The sequence below is a fragment of the Aedes albopictus genome, chromosome 3, assembly GCF_035046485.1.
Source record: "Aedes albopictus strain Foshan chromosome 3, AalbF5, whole genome shotgun sequence".
Lineage (NCBI taxonomy): Eukaryota > Metazoa > Arthropoda > Insecta > Diptera > Culicidae > Aedes > Aedes albopictus.
In genome coordinates this window covers 23,715,078-23,735,869 of record NC_085138.1, presented here as the reverse complement: position 1 = coordinate 23,735,869, position 20,792 = coordinate 23,715,078, and the positions used below count along the sequence as shown (strand labels likewise).

The window sequence follows — 20,792 nt, the reverse complement described above, 5'->3', positions numbered from 1 at the left end:
GATTCGAAAAATGTCCGAAGTGTTACGTCTGTTTGTCTGTGGTATGATTATAAAAGAGAAAATATATGGGGTGTGGAACTATTTGGGTTGGGGTTTCCATTTTGGGTACTTTTCGCTAATCAGTCAGGCAGTTGTACGTATCTCATTATACAGGGTGTTGGGTTCCTTACCCAGAATATTTCAGGGGGTGATTAAGGATGATATTTGATGAAAAAAAATGTTCTACGCATATGGTCAAGTCTCAACCATTACGAAGTTATTAAACTTTTCATGACTTTGACAATGCTTTTAATAAAACGGCAATAACATGAAAACGGTTTAACTTTTTCAAGATCTCTCAGCACCGTTCGAAAGATTATGAAATTTGCTATTGCATGTCATCTTCGAACATGCAAGTTTTTGTTACTTACTCACTTTTTAAGAGCAAAAAAGTGAAATGTGAGTGATTTTTTATCTGTTTTTGTCGATTAACTCTAAAAAATGCGTAATTAACTTATTTTTTTCCTTAGACAAAGTTGAGCGCCTTGATTCGCCCTACAATTCGTTCTTTGACACCAAACTCCTAACTCTTGTCATTTTTCTGCAATTTCGATTTGAATGCACAGTTTTGCATCATAAATTTGCTTCAGCAAGTGCATCAGATATTAGCTCTCTTGACCCCACTGTGACTGTGAAACTAGCGTCATGTTTACTTCGCGCACACGGCTACTTGATTCCCCGCGCCGAACAACAACAGAATGGCGCGCTGGCGCATGAGTGAAAAGAACGACGCCGCTGTGTGTTCGGAAAGGTGTTCAGTTGAATGCTTTTTGTAGTCCCAATGGTTCTGGGAAGCTCATGATAATTTCGGGAAGAGGGTTGGATTTTGGTAGACAGTAACTGGGGCTATCAGCCTGAGAGGCTTGGTTAGGCTATGTTATTATTCCGGCATCCTCTTGGAGGATGGGAAACATCAGAATAAAACTGTTGTTGCCAATACCTGGAGGTTCGCGATAATGTTAATAGTGAGCTGGTGATCCTGGAAGGAATCTTATTAGCTATGAAGTAACTTTACTCCAGCTTTGAACGATAGTACAGCACAATCTTCGTCGGTCTTGGACGCTGTTCCTCCTGTTTCGACGAGCATTTAATAATTCTCAGGTCTTTTTCAACCACGTGTAGCCAGCACTTGCGCAGACGTCCATGTAGTCATCGACCATTACCTGGTTCCATGCTGAATATTTTTTTCGTTATTATTCTTTCTTTTGACATTCGCACTACGTGCCCAGCCCACTGAAGTCTGCCGTAATTTATTCGTTTCACAATACTCCTTTTTGATGAAATAGGTTGTCCTTGATTGAAGCTGCTGCTTCCTGACTCTTACTCATTCGCCAAACAATTAGGTAAGAGCAGGATGTAGCATCTTCGATCATGTTCAACCTATCTCATTAAACATGACTAATATTCGCAGCACTTTGTGCTCTGTCTCTGTCTCTACTTGGGACCTTGTAGTTTTGGTCAAGTTTCAAAAGCAACTACGCAATGCTCAATTAGGATTCCGGAATGAAATTAAGATTTTGGGAGTAGTTCGAGAAAATCGAAATAGAAAATCACTGATTTTGGATGTTTTAAAGTGCCTGCAGAAATAACTCGGTTTTTATCAAAAGAATTTGTGCAGATCTTCGTCTGAGAGTGTTTACCAAACTTATTTATGAGCTGCTCTGCAAACATTGGTGTAGACCTCGCTAAAGTATTCAAAGTCGCAATTGAGGTAGCTAATGGTTGGAAATTTCTGTAGGGATCTTTCGGTAATTCCAACAGGAGTTCCTTCAACGATTACTCCGATAAGTCCAAGGAAAGAAGGCACATAGGATATCATGACGCACCTAAACTTTTGGACGTTATTTCGCAAAAAAACGCGACTTGATGACCGGGACAGTATGGCCTCGGACGTTGTGATCCGGCCCCGATTACTCCAGCAGTTTCTTCGAGAATTCTTCCAAAAATTACTTAGGATTTTTTGTAAGGGTTTTTTAGAGGTTCAACAAAGAACTATTCCGTGAGTTCATTCGAAGTGTCGTCAGGTTTTTTTCAAGAACATTTTTCAGGAAGATCATTTGGATGTTCATCTGTGAATTCCTTAGGAATTTCTTGCAAAACCTCATATGGGGTTTTTTTTAAAGAGTTTTCCAGAAAATTTATCCTGAAATCATTTGGAAAATTCTACAGAAGGAGAAACTACAAAAATTCAATTAGGGATAATTTTATTAGCTTCTTTTGAGGAATTCCCGCAGGAGTTTCTCCGGAAATTCTTCCAGGGATTCCTCCAAAGATTGCTCCAGGGATTCCTCCAAACATTTCCTAAGGAATTTTTCCAGCGATTCCTCCAAAATTACTTCGGAGATTCTAGATTTCCTCCAGAGATTCCTGTGGGGGTTCCTCCAAGAATTTCTCAAGGGACTCAAAAGGACCAGCAATTTCTCCAGGGATTACTACAAGAATTCCTGCAGAATTTCCTCCTGGAATACATCTAGGGATTCCTCTGAAAGCTTCCCCAGGAATGCCTCTAGAGATTCCTTCAAGAATTTCTCCAGGGATTCTATCAGATTTTTTTTGGTCCAGGAATTCCTGCAGAGTTTCCTCCAGGAATTCTTCCAAACTTCCTCCAGGAATTCCTCTAAGTATTCCTCCAGAATTTCCTTAACAATTCCTTCAGGAAATTCGCCAGGAATTCCTCAAAGGATACCTCCAGAAATTTCTTTAGTGATTACTACATGGATTCTTTCACGGATTCCTTCAGGAGTTCCGGCAAAATTTCGTGCAGGAATTCTTCTAGGGTTTTCTCCAGCATTCCCTTCCTCCAGGAATGCCTCTAGGAATCCACCAGAAATTCATCCAGGAACTCCTCCAGAAATTCCTTTAAGGATTCCTCCAGAAAATTCGTAACAGATTAATCCAGGAATACCTGTACGAATTCTTCATGGAATTCTCTCGAGAAATTCTTCAGAAATTGCTCTAGCGACTTCTACAAGGATTGCTCCAGAAATTCTACAGTGATTTTTCAGCAATTTCTACATCAACTTCTCCAGTGATGCCTCGAGGTATTCCTCCAGGGATTGCTCCAAAGATTTAGTCAGTAATTGCTGCAGGCATTTTTTTAGAAATTCCTTCAGGGATTTCTCCAGGAACTCTCCCAGGGATTACTTCAGGAGTTCGCTCAGAAATTCCTCTGATGAATTCTGTAGGATTTTTTCTAAAATATTCTCCAGGAATTCCTCCAAGAAGTGCTTCAGGAATTCCTTCAGAATTTCCTCCAGGAATTTCACCAGGGATTCTTCGGGAATTCCTCTAGGTATTCCTACGAAAATTCGTTCTTCAGGAATACTATCAAGAATTCCTTCAAGAGATTCCTTCACTAGTATTCCATGGATCCCTTAAAGAAAATCTTCCAGGTATTCGTCCAGAGATTCCTACGAAAATTCGTCCTCCAGGGATTCTATCAAAAATTCCTTCAAGAATTTTCTTCACTAGTATTCCATGGATCCCTTAAGGAAATCTTCCAGGAATTCATCCAGGGATTCCATGAGGAATTCATCTAGGGATTCCATGAGGAATTCCTCCAGTTCCTTTTCCCATAGTTATCCTTGAAGGAGTTCTTGGAGGTATCCCTGGAGGAAACTCTGGAGGAAACTCTGGAGGAAACTCTGGAGGAGTTCCTTGAGGAATCTCTGAAGGAATTCCTGGAAGAATCTCTACTGGAGGAATAATCTCTGTAGCAGTTCCTGGAAGAATACCTGGCAAAACTCCTGAAGTAATACTCGGAGAAAACCTGGTGAATTCCCTGGAGGAATCCCAAGAGTAATCCCAAGAAGAATTTGTCAACCTTGCTAATGAATCGCGTTGGGAACAACTCGCTGACGTAGTGTATGTTTGGGGTCAAACATGATCGTAATGCACACGGAGGGTAAAGGAACCTTTAAAGAATCTCTTAAGGAATCCCTGGAGGGATCCTTGAGAGGATTTCTGGATGAATTCCTGGAGGACTTTGTGCAATAAACCTTGGAATAACCTTTGAAGAATTCCTGGAGGAAACGCTGAAGGATTTTTTGACGAAATCCCTGGAGGAATTCCTGGAGGATTCTCTGAAGGAAACCCTTGGAGAAATCCCTGGAAAAATTCCTGGAGGAATTCATGGAGGAATCCCTAGATTAATTCCTGAAGTAATCCTTGGAGAATTTCCTGAAGGAATTAATCGACAAATTCGTGAAGAAATCACTAGATGACTTTCAGGAGAAATTTCTCGAGGAATAACGGGAGGAACTTTTGAAAGAATTAATCGAAGAATCCCTGGAGGACACCTAAAGGAACCCCTGGAGGAATCCTTGAAGGAATTCATGGAGGAATCCCTTGAAGAATTGCTGAAAGAATCCGTGGAGGAACTCTACAGAGAATTCCAGAAGGAATTCATGGAGGAATCCTCGGCGGAATCTCTGAAGCAATCTTCCTGGAAGCACTTTAAATGGAATTTCTGGGGAGATTCATGGAAAAATGCTTTGGAAAATTTCGGGAAGAATTACTGGAAGAATACCTAGAAAAATCCCTGGCAGATTCCTTGGAAGAATTCCTGGAGGAGTCCTTGAAAAACAAATCCTGGAGGAATCTCTGCAGAAATTTATACCGAAACCACTTTTCTCTGGACGAATCTTTGGAGGAATTTCAGGAGCAATTCGTGGAGAATTCCTTAAAAAAAATCCTGAAGGAATTTATACGAAATACCTTGGGAATGCCTGGAGATATTCCTAGAATTATACCTGGAGAAATTCCCAGAGAAATCGAGATTTCTAGCATTGATTTCTGGCAGAAATCATGGTGGTATTCTGAAAGATACCCTTGCAGAATTTCTGTTAAAGTTTATGGAGGAATTGTATGGGAATTTCTGGAGGAATGTTTGGAGTGATCCCTTTATCCTTTGAAGAGGAGGAATCTTTAGAGAAATTCTTTCAGGAATTCATAAACGAATCCATGGAGAGATTCCTGGAGCAATTCCTGGAGGAATACCTTGAGGCATCACTGGAGAAATTGATGTATGAATTCCTGAAATCTTCTTGGAATTTTTATGGCAATCTTTGCAGGAGTCCTTGGAGGAATTTCAGAAGAATTCTCTGAAGGGAATTCCTTTAGGAGCTCGTAGAGCAATCCCTGAAAAAATGGCTGGCGGAATCCTTGGAGAAATTCTTGGAGGAATTTTGGAGGAATCGCTGGAAAAATTCTTAAGGGAATCTTTGGCAGAATAAATATTCAATGAATTCCTCCAGAGACTCCTGCAGAGTTAGCTCCAGGGTTTGCTACAGGATTTTTGTCCTGGAATTCTTACAGATGTTTTTCCACGCATTCTTCCCAGGATTCAAACCAAAATCCTCTAGGAATTCTATTATCAATTTCGCCAGAGGCTCTTCCAGGAATTTCACCAGTAATTCCTTCAGGGATTCCTCCAAGGATTTCTCCAGAGATTCGTCCAGGGATTCCTTCTAAGATTTTTCCAGGGAAATCTTCAGGAATTCCTTCATGAGATTTTCTAGGGATTTATCCAGAAAGTGCTTTAGCGATTACTAAATTACTTCGGTTATTCCTCCAGAAGAGATTCTTTCAGGAATTCCTTCCAGAGAGTCCTCAAGGAATTGCTCCTGAGTTTCCTCCAGGGATACCTCAAAGAACTTCTCTTGGGATTTTTTCAGGAATTTTTTCAGGGATAGCTGTGGAAATAGGATTTGGAGAAATTCCTCATTGAATCCCTGGAGGAATCCTTAGAGAATTTCCTTAAGAGATCCATGGAAAATTAGTGAAGGACCCTTTTAGGAGGAATTTCCGTTGAAATGCCTGGAGAAGTTCCCTTAGGAATCCCAGGAGAAACTCCTGGAGAAATTCTTAGAGAAATCCCACAGAAATCGTCAGAAGAATTCCTGAGGGAGCTTCTGAAGTAATCCCTAGGAGAGTTGCTGGAGAAATCTTGTAAGGAATTTTTAGAAGAATGCTTGGAAGAGTTATTGACTAAATCTCTGGAGCAATTATGGGAGGAATACCTCGAGGCATCACTGGAGAAATTGGTGTAGGAATTGCTGAACAATCACAGTTGAATTTCTGGGGCAATCCTTGTAGGAGCCCTTAGAGAAATTTTCAATGGATTCCTGAGAAGGAAATTTCTTGAAGAATTCGTGCAGGTATTCCTGGATTAATCTGTTACGAAATTTCCGGAGGAGTCATTGAAGGAATTACTGGAGGAGTCCCTTCATGAGTTTCTGCAGGATTTGCTAGAGGCATTCCTGAAGGAACTTTAAGGGGAATTCGGGAGGAATCCCTAGAGAAATTCTTGCACGAAATTCGTTCGGAAATCATGGAGGAATATCTGAAAAAAAAATCATGTTGAAATCCCTAATGAAATTGCTGGAGGAATTCCCAGAGGCATTCTTGAAGGAGCTTTAAGACTAATTGTGGAGAAATCCGTCGACGTATTCTTAGAGGAAATTCTGCAAAAAATCCTGTAGTAATTCCTATAGAAATTGCTGGTCCTTTTAGAGCTCGTTTAGAAATTCTTGGAGGAACCCCTAGAGGGAATTGTAAAGAAACCCTGTAGGAATTTATGGTGTAATCCCTGGAGAAATACCTGGAGAAATCATTGAAGGAATACCTGGAGAACTCTCGCACGGAATTCTTAGAAGAATCCATGGAGAAGTCTGTGGAGGAAACCCTGGAGGTATTCCTGAAGGAATTCGAGACGAAAGCCTTGGAAGAATTCGTGGAGGAAACTTTGGAATTCCTGTAGGAATTCCAGGAGGAATCGCAGAAGGATTCTCAGGAGGTAACCCTGGTAAAATTTCTGGAGGAATCCCTGGACGAATTATTCGAAAAGCTCGTGAGGATATCTCTGGACGAACTACTGGAGAAACCACTGAAGGAATGAATCAAGGAATCTAGGGAGAAAACTTGGAAAAATCTCTGGAGCAATACCTGAAGGAATTCTTGAAGAAATTACTGGAGGATTTTTGGAGGAATTTCTGGAGGAATCTCAGGAGAAGTTCTTAGAGGTATCCTAGAGGTATCCTAGAGGTATCCTAGAGGTATCTTAGAGGTGAAGTAATCCTTGGAGAATTTCCTGAAGGAATTAATCGACAAATTCGTGAAGAAATCACTGGGTAACTTTCAGGAGAAATTTCGCGAGGAATAACGGGAGGAACTTTTGAAAGAATTATTCGAAGAATCCCTGGAGGACACCTCAAGGAAACCCTGGAGGAATTCTTGAAGGAATTCATGGAGGAATCCCTTGAAGAATTGCTGGTAGAATCCATGGAGGAATTCTATAGAGAATTCCTGAAGGAATTCATGAAGGAATCCTCAGCGGAATCTCTGAAGGAATCTTCCTGGAAGCACTTTAAATGGAATTTCTGGGGAGGTTGCTGGAAAAATGCTTTGGAAAATTTCGGGAAGAATTACTGGAGGAGTCCTTGAAAAACAAATCCTGGAGGAATCTCTGCAGAAATTTATGGCGAAACCACTTTTCTGGAGGAATGCTCGGAGAAATTTCTGGAGAGATCCCTGGACGAATCCTTGGAGGAATTTCAGGAGGAATTCGTGGAGAATTCCTTGAAAAAAAATCCTGAAGGAATTTATACGAAATACCTACGGAATGCCTGGAGAAATTCAAGGAAAAATCACTGGAGGAATTTATGGAGAAATCACTGGAGAAATTCCTTGTAGGAATTCACGAAGGAATCCCTGGAGATATTCCTAGAATGAATTAAATGCTTTGGCTGTTTTCCTACTCTCCGCATCGACCAATGTGGCGCTAGCTTCTATACGCTAAAAATCGCTAAAAGTAAGTCACAAAAACATTGTATGGTGAATAGCATCTAAAGGCGTATTTCTCGAAGTGGAAAACATTATTCGAAAAAATTATTTAGTAGCGGTTGTGAACAATGATGACAGGTTTGGTGCCTACCAAATATTTTTTCGCTAAAAGCTTTACATTTCGAGAAATTTGAGTTTAGATGCTTTTCGCCATAGAAAATAAAATGATTTTACTCCTGCTGACCAACATTGACCGCACTCTCTGCGGGTAATCCATTATACCTGGAGAAGTTCCTAGAGAAATCGTCAGAGGATTTGCTTGGAATAATATCTTAAGGATTTCTAGCATTAATTTCTGGCAGAAATCCTGGAGGTATTCTGAAAGACACCCTTGAAGAATTTTTGTTGAAGTTTACGAAGGATTTGTATGGGAATTACCTTCAGAAAATCCACTAGTGGTTTTGCAATAAATTCCTGCAGGAATTCTTCCAGATTTTTTCAAGGATTTCTCCAAGGATTGTTCCAGGGATTTCTCAAGGGATACTTTTAGGAATTTCTCCAGAATTTTCCCTGATGATTGTTCCAGGAATTTCCCCAGAGATTCCAATTTAAATTCTTCCTGGGAAAAATTCATGAATTTCTGCCAGTGGTTCCTCCAGAAAATCTTCCAGTGATTCCTCCACGAAATTTTCGAATCCTCCAGAAACTTCTCCAGGGATTTCTTCCGCAATTCCACCTGGGATTACTTCAGGAATTCCTCCAGGGATTCCTTCAGCAATTCCTGTAGGGATTCCTCTAGGAATTTCTTTAGGGATTTCCCCAGGAACACATAATTTCCTCCAGAAATTCTATCAGAATCTCTCCCAAGGACATCTCCAGGGATTTTTAGAAAGTTTCCTTCACAAATTCCTTCAGTAATTTCTCCAAGACTTTCTACAGAAATTCCGTCTAAATTTCCTTCAGGAGTTCCTCCAGAGATTCTTCCTGGAGCTGCTCCAGAGATTACTTCAGCTATTTACCAACATGAATTATTCTAGTAATTGTTCCAGAGATTCCGTTGGGAACTTCTCCGGAGTTTCCCACAGGAATACCTCTAAGAACTTCTCCTGAGATTCCTCCAGAAATTCCTCCAAAAATCCTCCAGTAATTTCTTCAAGAATTCCTTCAGGTATTGCTCCAGAGATTTTTCCAAGTTTTCTCCCTAGATTCCTTGATTCATTCCTTCAGTGGTTTCTCCAGTAGTTCGTCCAGAGATATCCTCACGAGCTTTTCGAATAATTCGTTCAGGGATTCCTCCAGAAATTTTACCAGGGTTACCTCCTGAGAATCCTTCTGCGATTCCTCCTGGAATTCCTACAGGAATTCCAAAGTTTCCTCCACGAATTCTTCCAAGGCTTTCGTCTCGAATTCCTTCAGGAATACCTCCAGGGTTTCCTCCACAGACTTCTCCATGGATTCTTCTAAGAATTCCGTGCGAGAGTTCTCCAGGTATTCCTTCAATGATTTCTCCAGGTATTTCTCCAGGGATTACACCATAAATTCCTACAGGGTTTCTTTACAATTCCCTCTAGGGGTTCCTCCAAGAATTTCTAAACGAGCTCTAAAAGGACCAGCAATTTCTATAGGAATTACTACAGGATTTTTTGCAGAATTTCCTCTAAGAATACGTCGACGGATTTCTCCACAATTAGTCTTAAAGCTCCTTCAAGAATGCCTCTGGGAATTCCTCCAGCAATTTCATTAGGGATTTCAACATGATTTTTTTTTCAGATATTCCTCCATGATTTCCGAACGAATTTCGTGCAAGAATTTCTCTAGGGATTCCTCCCGAATTCCCCTTAAAGTTCCTTCAGGAATGCCTCTAGCAAATCCTGCAGAAACTCATGAAGGGACTCCTCCAGTAATTCCTTCAATGACTCCTCCGGAAATTTCGTAACAGATTAATCCAGGAATACCTGCACGAATTCTTCAAGAAATTTCCTTCTCAGGAATCCATTGAAAATTTCTCTAAGGGCTCCTACAAGGATTGCCCCAGAAATTCAACTGTGATTGTTCAGCAATTCCTACACCAATTTCTCCAGTGATGCCTCGAGGTATTCCTCCCATAATTGCTCCAGAGATTTAGTCAATAACTCTTCCAAGCATTCTTCTAAAAATTCCTTACAAGATTTCTCCAGCAACTCTCCTAGGGATTACTTCAGAAGCTCCCTCAGGAATTCTTCTGACGATTTCTGTGGGAATTTCTCTAAGAATTTCTCCAGGAGTTTCTCCTGGGATTCCTAAGGGAACTTCTCCAGACATTTCAACGGAAATTCCTCCTAAAAGGGTCCTTCACTAATTTTCCATGGATCTCTTAAGGAAATTCTCTAAGGATTCCTCCAGGGATTCAATGAGGAATTTCTCCAAATCCTATTTCCACAGCTATCCCTGAAGAAATTCCTGAAAAAATCCCAAGAGAAGTTCTTTGAGGTATCCCTGGAGGAAACTCAGGAGCAATTCCTTGAGGACTCTCTGGAAGGAATTCCTGAAAGAATCTCTTCTGGAGGAATAACCGAAGTAATTTAGTAATCGCTAAAGCACTTTCTGGATAAATCCCTAGAAAATCTCATGAAGGAATTCCTGAAGATTTCCCTGGAAAAATCTTAGAAGGAATCCCTGGACGAATCTCTGGAGAAATCCTTGGAGGAATCCCTGAAGGAATTACTGGTGAAATTCCTGGAAGAGCCTCTGGCGAAATTGATAATAGAATTCCTAGAGGATTTTGGTTTGAATCCTGGGAAGAATGCGTGGAAAAACATCTGTAAGAATTCCAGGACAAAAATCCTGTAGCAAACCCTGGAGCTAACTCTGCAGGAGTCTCTGGAGGAATTCATTGAATATTTATTCTGCCAAAGATTCCCTTAAGAATTTTTCCAGCGATTCCTCCAAAATTCCTCCAAGAATTTCTCCAAGGATTCCGCCAGCCATTTTTTCAGGGATTGCTCTACGAGCTCCTAAAGGAATTCCCTTCAGAGAATTCTTCTGAAATTCCTCCAAGGACTCCTGCAAAGATTGCCATAAAAATTCCAAGAAGATTTCAGGAATTCATACATCAATTTCTCCAGTGATGCCTCAAGGTATTCCTCCAGGAATTGCTCCAGGAATCTCTCCATGGATTCGTTTATGAATTCCTGAAAGAATTTCTCTAAAGATTCCTCCTCTTCAAAGGATAAAGGGATCACTCCAAACATTCCTCCAGAAATTCCCATACAATTCCTCCATAAACTTTAACAGAAATTCTGCAAGGGTATCTTTCAGAATACCACCATGATTTCTGCCAGAAATCAATGCTAGAAATCTCGATTTCTCTGGGAATTTCTCCAGGTATAATTCTAGGAATATCTCCAGGCATTCCCAAGGTATTTCGTATAAATTCCTTCAGGATTTTTTTTAAGGAATTCTCCACGAATTGCTCCTGAAATTCCTCCAAAGATTCGTCCAGAGAAAAGTGGTTTCGGTATAAATTTCTGCAGAGATTCCTCCAGGATTTGTTTTTCAAGGACTCCTCCAGGAATTCTTCCAAGGAATCTGCCAGGGATTTTTCTAGGTATTCTTCCAGTAATTCTTCCCGAAATTTTCCAAAGCATTTTTCCATGAATCTCCCCAGAAATTCCATTTAAAGTGCTTCCAGGAAGATTGCTTCAGAGATTCCGCCGAGGATTCCTCCATGAATTCCTTCTGGAATTCTCTGTAGAGTTCCTCCACGGATTCTTTCAGCAATTCTTCAAGGGATTCCTCCATGAATTCCTTCAAGGATTCCTCCAGGGGTTCCTTTAGGTGTCCTCCAGGGATTCTTCGATTAATTCTTTCAAAAGTTCCTCCCGTTATTCCTCGAGAAATTTCTCCTGAAAGTCATCTAGTGATTTCTTCACGAATTTGTCGATTAATTCCTTCAGGAAATTCTCCAAGGATTACTTCAGGAATTAATCTAGGGATTCCTCCATGAATTCCTCCAGGAATTTTTCCAGGGATTTCTCCAAGGGTTTCCTTCAGAGAATCCTCCAGGAATTCCTCCAGGGATTTCGTCAAAAAATCCTTCAGCGTTTCCTCCAGGAATTCTTCAAAGGTTATTCCAAGGTTTATTGCACAAAGTCCTCCAGGAATTCATCCAGAAATCCTCTCAAGGATCCCTCCAGGGATTCCTTAAGAGATTCTTTAAAGGTTCCTTTACCCTCCGTGTGCATTACGATCATGTTTGACCCCAAACATACACTACGTCAGCGAGTTGTTCCCAACGCGATTCATTAGCAAGGTTGACAAATTCTTCTTGGGATTACTCTTGGGATTCCTCCAGGGAATTCACCAGGTTTTCTCCGAGTATTACTTCAGGAGTTTTGCCAGGTATTCTTCCAGGAACTGCTACAGAGATTATTCCTCCAGTAGAGATTCTTCCAGGAATTCCTTCAGAGATTCCTCAAGGAACTCCTCCAGAGTTTCCTCCAGAGTTTCCTCCAGAGTTTCCTCCAGGGATACCTCCAAGAACTCCTTCAAGGATAACTATGGGAAAAGGAACTGGAGGAATTCCTCATGGAATCCCTAGATGAATTCCTCATGGAATCCCTGGATGAATTCCTGGAAGATTTCCTTAAGGGATCCATGGAATACTAGTGAAGAAAATTCTTGAAGGAATTTTTGATAGAATCCCTGGAGGACGAATTTTCGTAGGAATCTCTGGACGAATACCTGGAAGATTTTCTTTAAGGGATCCATGGAATACTAGTGAAGGAATCTCTTGAAGGAATTCTTGATAGTATTCCTGAAGAACGAATTTTCGTAGGAATACCTAGAGGAATTCCCGAAGAATCCCTGGTGAAATTCCTGGAGGAAATTCTGAAGGAATTCCTGAAGCACTTCTTGGAGGAATTCCTGGAGAATATTTTAGAAAAAATCCTACAGAATTCATCAGAGGAATTTCTGAGCGAACTCCTGAAGTAATCCCTGGGAGAGTTCCTGGAGAAATCCCTGAAGGAATTTCTAAAAAAATGCCTGCAGCAATTACTGACTAAATCTTTGGAGCAATCCCTGGAGGAATACCTCGAGGCATCACTGGAGAAGTTGATGTAGAAATTGCTGAAAAATCACTGTAGAATTTCTGGAGCAATCCTTGTAGAAGTCGCTAGAGCAATTTCTGAAGAATTTCTCGAGAGAATTCCATGAAGAATTCGTACAGGTATTCCTGGATTAATCTGTTACGAATTTTCTGGAGGAATCCTTAAAGGAATTTCTGGAGGAGTTCCTGGATGAATTTCTGGTGGATTCCTAGAGGCATTCCTGGAGGAACTTTAAAGGGAATGCTGGAGAAAACCCTAGAAGAATTCCTGCACGAAATTTTGCCGGAACTCCTGAAGGAATCCGTGAAAGAATCCATGTAGTAATCACTAAAGAAATTTCTGGAGGTATCCTTTGAGGAATTCCTGGCGAATTTCCTGAAGGAATTGTTAAGGAAATTCTGGAGGAATACTTAGAGGAATTCCTGGAGGAAGTTTGGAAGAATTCCTGGAGGAAACTCTGCAGGAATTCCTGGACCAAAAAAAATCTGATAGAATCCCTGGAGAAATTCTTGAAGGAATCTCTAGAGGCATTCCTGGGGAAGCTTTCAGAGGAATCCCTAGATGTATTCCAGGAGGAAATTCTGCAGGAATTCTTGTAGTAATCCCTGGAGAAATTGCTGGTCCTTTTGAGTCCCTTGAGAAATTCTTGGAGGAACCCCCACAGGAATCTCTGGAGGAAATCTAGAATCTCCGAAGTAATTTTGGAGGAATCGCTGGAAAAATTCCTTAGGAAATGTTTGGAGGAATCCCTGGAGCAATCTTTGGAGGAATCCCTGGAAGAATTTCCGGAGAAACTCCTGCGGGAATTCCTCAAAAGAAGCTAATAAAATTATCCCTAATTGAATTTTTGTAGTTTCTCCTTCTGTAGAATTTTCCAAATGATTTCAGGATAAATTTTCTGGAAAACTCTTTAAAAAAAAACCCCATATGAGGTTTTGCAAGAAATTCCTAAGGAATTCACAGATGAACATCCAAATGATCTTCCTGAAAAATGTTCTTGAAAAAAACCTGACGACACTTCGAATGAACTCACGGAATAGTTCTTTGTTGAACCTCTAAAAAACCCTTACAAAAAATCCTAAGTAATTTTTGGAAGAATTCTCGAAGAAACTGCTGGAGTAATCGGGGCCGGATCACAACGTCCGAGGCCATACTGTCCCGGTCATCAAGTCGCGTTTTTTTGCGAAATAACGTCCAAAAGTTTAGGTGCGTCATGATATCCTATGTGCCTTCTTTCCTTGGACTTATCGGAGTAATCGTTGAAGGAACTCCTGTTGGAATTACCGAAAGATCCCTACAGAAATTTCCAACCATTAGCTACCTCAATTGCGACTTTGAATACTTTAGCGAGGTCTACACCAATGTTTGCAGAGCAGCTCATAAATAAGTTTGGTAAACACTCTCAGACGAAGATCTGCACAAATTCTTTTGATAAAAACCGAGTTATTTCTGCAGGCACTTTAAAACATCCAAAATCAGTGATTTTCTATTTCGATTTTCTCGAACTACTCCCAAAATCTTAATTTCATTCCGGAATCCTAATTGAGCATTGCGTAGTTGCTTTTGAAACTTGACCAAAACTACAAGGTCCCAAGTAGAGACAGAGACAGAGCACAAAGTGCTGCGAATATTAGTCATGTTTAATGAGATAGGTTGAACATGATCGAAGATGCTACATCCTGCTCTTACCTAATTGTTTGGCGAATGAGTAAGAGTCAGGAAGCAGCAGCTTCAATCAAGGACAACCTATTTCATCAAAAAGGAGTATTGTGAAACGAATAAATTACGGCAGACTTCAGTGGGCTGGGCACGTAGTGCGAATGTCAAAAGAAAGAATAATAACGAAAAAAATATTCAGCATGGAACCAGGTAATGGTCGATGACTACATGGACGTCTGCGCAAGTGCTGGCTACACGTGGTTGAAAAAGACCTGAGAATTATTAAATGCTCGTCGAAACAGGAGGAACAGCGTCCAAGACCGACGAAGATTGTGCTGTACTATCGTTCAAAGCTGGAGTAAAGTTACTTCATAGCTAATAAGATTCCTTCCAGGATCACCAGCTCACTATTAACATTATCGCGAACCTCCAGGTATTGGCAACAACAGTTTTATTTTGATGTTTCCCATCCTCCAAGAGGATGCCGGAATAATAACATAGCCTAACCAAGCCTCTCAGGCTGATAGCCCCAGTTACTGTCTACCAAAATCCAACCCTCTTCCCGAAATTATCATGAGCTTCCCAGAACCATTGGGACTACAAAAAGCATTCAACTGAACACCTTTCCGAACACACAGCGGCGTCGTTCTTTTCACTCATGCGCCAGCGCGCCATTCTGTTGTTGTTCGGCGCGGGGAATCAAGTAGCCGTGTGCGCGAAGTAAACATGACGCTAGTTTCACAGTCACAGTGGGGTCAAGAGAGCTAATATCTGATGCACTTGCTGAAGCAAATTTATGATGCAAAACTGTGCATTCAAATCGAAATTGCAGAAAAATGACAAGAGTTAGGAGTTTGGTGTCAAAGAACGAATTGTAGGGCGAATCAAGGCGCTCAACTTTGTCTAAGGAAAAAAATAAGTTAATTACGCATTTTTTAGAGTTAATCGACAAAAACAGATAAAAAATCACTCACATTTCACTTTTTTGCTCTTAAAAAGTGAGTAAGTAACAAAAACTTGCATGTTCGAAGATGACATGCAATAGCAAATTTCATAATCTTTCGAACGGTGCTGAGAGATCTTGAAAAAGTTAAACCGTTTTCATGTTATTGCCGTTTTATTAAAAGCATTGTCAAAGTCATGAAAAGTTTAATAACTTCGTAATGGTTGAGACTTGACCATATGCGTAGAACATTTTTTTTCATCAAATATCATCCTTAATCACCCCCTGAAATATTCTGGGTAAGGAACCCAACACCCTGTATAAGAAAATTTGTGTCAATTCTAACACCGATTTTTTTTATTTTGATCAAATTATTATTCTTCGACATCCAAATAGATTAAACATGTTTGGAAGGTAATTCTTTAGAATTCTCGTTTTTTAAATTTTTATTTTTGAGCATCCCTACATTTTTATAATTTTGCTGGAGGCCTATTTGTGATAAATATTTTTTAAGCGAACCCATTTTAAGATTTTATAATTATTATTAAAATATTTATATTTTTTTTCTCAAGAAAGTTTATTTTTTGTGTAACTTTAGGAAAAATAATTTAATAATTTAAGAGTGTATTCAACTTCCCTAAACTCTTTTAGGGATAATATGTTAATTGTTGCGAATTAATTCAAACGAAAAATATAACATTTGAAGGGTTACCAAACATCAAATTTTTCAATGATTAAATACACTTTAAAAGACACCACACACTATTTTGAGATATACAGAACAGTCCTAAATAGCAGCCAAAAATATAAAAAAAATGATAGCTCAGGAAAGAAAAAATACAAAAATGCTAATACTATACCCCGTCTAAAGGCGGAGTTGGGCATCAAAGGGTTAAGCTGAAAATTCCCAAAATCGGGCTCACTGCCCAAATAGTCCCACATAGTTAAATGCCACATTTAGTATTGGCTATTAGAAAAAAAATCTACATCAATTTCTATATTCTTGAACACTATATATGTATGTACTCGTCAGTCAAAAAAGGGCCATAATGTAAAAAATATCTTGTTTTCTCATTGTCATTGTAGATTTTTTTTACGAAATCTATGCTGCCTATGATCGTATGTCAGTCCCATATTTGCTGGGTTTCCTATTCAGACAGTTATGCGATCGTAGACAGCATGTTTATTTTTTTATATTTTCATAATTTCAGGAGTAGTCAACTTCAACGGCAAAAATGGCTGTTTGAAGTGCACTATCGATGGAGAGTACTCTCATGTGTCCCGAACAGTTGTGTTTCCCGCACTTCATCGTCCTCTAAGAACAGATTCGAAATTTCGTCAGAAGCAGTATGGCAGGCACCATGCTGGGCAAGACTCGCCGGTTTTGAACCTTCCTGGGTTCGACATGGTGAAAGATTTTATTGTTGCAGATTCACTTCATTTGTTAGAATTAGGTGTAATGAAGCGACTTTTAACAGGTTGGAGGGATGGCTCTCTGGGTTACGAAGGAAAACTTTCTGCTATAAAAATACAAAACCTATCTGAGTCAGTTTTAAGCATCGAATTACCTAAGGAGATACATCGAAAAATGCGTGGCTTGGATTGTTTGGCCTTTTGGAAGGGAACAGAATGGCATTCGTTCTTGAACTACGCAAGCATAGTGGTGCTCAAGGACATCATTGATGAAAAACTGTACAACCACTTTTTACTTCTGTTCATTGCTGTTAGGATATGTTCCTCTGAATATTTCAAGAAATGGTTATCTCTCGCGCAAATACTATTCGAGAAATTTATTGAAGGATACATACAATGCTATGGCGAAGAATTTGTGACCAGCAATATTCACAACCTTGAGCACGTTGTAAATGATGTAGCAAGATTTGGCTCGCTAAACTCAATTTCAGCGTATCCATTTGAAAGTTATCTGTTTCAACTTAAAAAGTACGTGAGACAGGGAAATAACTGCTTACAACAAGTGGCTAACAGGTTACTGGAGAAGAGTCGGATTCCCTTGAAGAGCAAAGATACAACATTCATCCCAAAAGTAATCAAACGAAAAAACTCAGTTCACTGTGAAATACGTCATGGGCTTGAAATCAATAATGTATTTAAAGATTCATGGTTTTTAACAAATGATTTGGAAATTGTTCAAATGGTTGACGCCTCAACTACTCCAGACAACAATATTCTGATACATGGTAAAGCTCTTACTAATCAAACTGTTTTTTTCAAGCTGCCTATTCGATCTTCGGTATTGCATATTTATGAAGCTCAGATTTGTAATTTAAAGAATTTGAAAACGTACAATATTGAAAATATCATATGCAAGTTTGTTGTAGTTCGCTATAGCTTGAACAGCTTTGTTTTTGTTCCTCTTCTACACACGTTTAACGTTGAATAGATAATACAGAATAGTTCATACCATCGTTTTTATAAGATCAATAAAAATGTTAAAAAGTAGAAACGAATTATGTTTTGATTAAGATAAAAATGTAACTGATGACAAATCAACGTACCATCGAAACTTATTTCATTCCGTCCTCACCGTAATACTACCTTCATTACATGCAGCTTATGCTTGCATGCTTCCTGGTTTTTACCTGAATAAACATAAAATATCTTCACTAACGAAAAAATAAAACCGTCAACGACCTCTAGCGTAAACCATTACAATTCCTCTTCGGAGTCATCTTGCGAAATATCTGCCTCGTCCTCAGCATCATCGTCATCCTCATCCTCACGTTCTGAATTCGTTGCAGATTCATCAACACCACCAGCGACGTTCAAAGGCTCTGTCTGTTCCGGCATATCTAGGGTTACCTGGAGTAGGAGTGGGACCTGGGGCGTATTTGAGGCTTCACAACGAACGTCTGAAAATATTTAGGATAAAAAATATTAGAGTAAAACACTTTTAGTCTAAATCATGCAAACTTACCGGAGTTGGATTTGTCGCCATTCTTCGTCCTCGCCCTTCGGTGGATGGACGATTGTCTTTGGCCCTTCGATTCACTGCGCTTTTTTGAATTCCTCGTAATCCTCTTAAAAAAATCTTCCATCAATGTACGTGAAAATGTGTTGTTTACACTTCGGACAAGTTTCAGAAAAAGGTCCAGAATGTTGTCACACTTTTTCATTGCAAACTTTCTGATTTCACCTCTGCTCTCACCAGTCCAGGAACACACGAGCATTAACTTTCTGTCGAAGAAATGGTCAATCAGTCCGTAAGCAACATTCAGTCCGTTACAGGCATCTCCAGTGTGTCCGATTATTCTTTTCATATGAACAAACTGAAAGCAGAAAAAAATTTTTTTTTAACATACATCAAATGTAAAAATCCGCTGCAGTATAGGTTAAACACAAACACTCAGACTGCACATTCTGTAATTTTTATTAAGAATTAAGCTTCGAAACGTTAGTGTCGAATTTTAAATTGAAGCCGTATTAGATTCGACGCAAAAGTATGCTCAAGTACAGTAGACATTCGATAAGTGCAACATTACCTAACTCCAGTCAATACCTGCAACAGATTTTAGTCGTGCAGAGATTTTTAACTGGTGGAAAATTCACCCCCATGATGATAAATAACATCACTGGCCAAAACATATTTGTACTTAGCAATAATTGCAATACTCCAGGTATATAATTTGAACATATTTAACCCTTATGTGGCCGACAGAGCACCCGGGAACCAAGCGCCCATTTAAGCATGGTGTAGAAAAAGCAAAAAGTTTGTCGGACACATAACGGATAACATCTACTGTAGTGCTTCAACGACAATGTTGATTCAAAAATCATACTCACCAACTGCTTAGCGTAGACCTCGTTCTTCAGTTTTTCTTCCAGAGCGTCAATTTCATCCGTGGTGCTAACGGGTGTAAATTGGAAGGATGACGATGCTTCGGAATATTGGTCACCAGATCTTTGACGAATAGCGGCGTCTATTCTCATCTCCAGTGTTGCTGTTGTTTTTGCCAACATTGCACCTACCGTATTGAGTACTGTTGCGGTGACATTCTCAACCACCTTTTCGGCAACCGTCTCGATTTTATCGGATACTGCTTTGATGATTCTGTCTGCATCCGGCTGAAAAAAAATCATTGTAGGGGGTTTGATTATTCGCCTCTGCGTTGCATTAGGTGTGAGGTAGAAATTAATTAGAATTTTGGTGAAATATCCAAACTGCCTTTTACAATTACGACTTTTCAAAGGTTTAATGTAATTAGCCATAAAAGTGACAAGAAAATAACTCATTCGGCATAAAGATGAGTATAAATAGCATGATTGGTGTAATGCCAGAGAGATAAAACGAGCTCCTTACCTGTTGAATTTTCACGATATAGCCTTCCGCGAGCAAACCATCCGGCTGACAATAAACGTTCTCAATCTCATCGGCTGGTTGGCTTACCGGGGATGTCTGCTTTTCAAATGGAATCGCCTCCATGAGATCACCACGGTTGCAAGGCTGCAGGAGTGTGGGGTCTGAGGTATTTGTCTCCGCCACTAGTTATAAAAGAGAATTATACGTTAGGTTTGAAAGTATTAGATCAAAAATTGAGTTTGCCTACCTGGTTCACCTAGTAGATGGTTCAAATCCAGTGCCTTTGTAATAGAACCTTTCTTCAATTTCTTTTTGCGCTTGGGTGCAAAGTCAGATGCGTCGGTAGATTGCCCCGAAAGTTCGTCTGCTTCTTTCTCAGCATCAGGGAAGGTCGGAATGTACTTCCGCTTTACTGAGCAGGGTATCTTCGTCCACGACGACGCTGGTGATGATGCGGCATTTCGGCGTAATTCATTTGCCTGCTTGCTGGGCCAGAAGAGTGTATTTTCACTCACCCATTTGTGTGGGACCACAGTAACCACGGGTTTCCCGGCCTCGATTGTTTGCACAAGCGCTGTTTGCAGTTCAGAAGGAATTTTTCGGCCTATCTTGATGCATGGAAAATTCCTTGCCTGAATCGCCCAAGAAACCGTTTTTCTTCGATCACAGTACGCAGTTGCGAAGAAATGATAGTTCAAATGGCAGTCACCGTGGAAAGTTTCTGCCAGGAATCGGTCAAGAAGTTTCTTGAGCGATTCCTTTCAAACACCAAACTAGGCTACAACCACGAAATAATCTGTAAGGTAAAGATTCCTTCAACTGATAATCTCTTTAGGAATGTCGAATTACTCACCTTTTCCCATTTTGTGAAAGAAATCGTCAGAACACACTGCTAATGCTGAACCGATTGAAGTTTGTTATTGTTTTTGTTTGATTTGACGCTTTGGGCATGTCCCAAAGA

At 39.9% G+C, this 20,792-nt stretch overlaps 2 protein-coding genes across 2 annotated transcripts; one reads left to right on the top strand and one right to left on the bottom strand.

Annotated features, from left to right (window-relative positions):
• The first annotated feature begins 31 nt into the window (after positions 1 to 31).
• On the top strand, positions 32 to 18,172 carry LOC134291130 (uncharacterized). The gene is made up of 2 exons (XM_062858489.1): positions 32 to 154; positions 15,839 to 18,172. The coding sequence occupies exon 2, from the start codon at positions 16,919 to 16,921 to the stop codon at positions 17,912 to 17,914; it is 996 nt and encodes a 331-aa protein (XP_062714473.1). The 5' UTR covers positions 32 to 154; positions 15,839 to 16,918; the 3' UTR covers positions 17,915 to 18,172.
• Positions 18,173 to 18,804: 632 nt separating this feature from the next.
• LOC115270393 (uncharacterized) lies at positions 18,805 to 20,592 on the bottom strand. Its single transcript, XM_029879988.2, has 3 exons — positions 20,079 to 20,592; positions 19,832 to 20,013; positions 18,805 to 19,596 (listed from the first exon to the last, which is right to left on the bottom strand). The coding sequence occupies exons 2-3, from the start codon at positions 19,952 to 19,954 to the stop codon at positions 19,168 to 19,170; spliced, it is 552 nt and encodes a 183-aa protein (XP_029735848.2). The 5' UTR covers positions 19,955 to 20,013; positions 20,079 to 20,592; the 3' UTR covers positions 18,805 to 19,167.
• Positions 20,593 to 20,792: the final 200 nt, after the last annotated feature.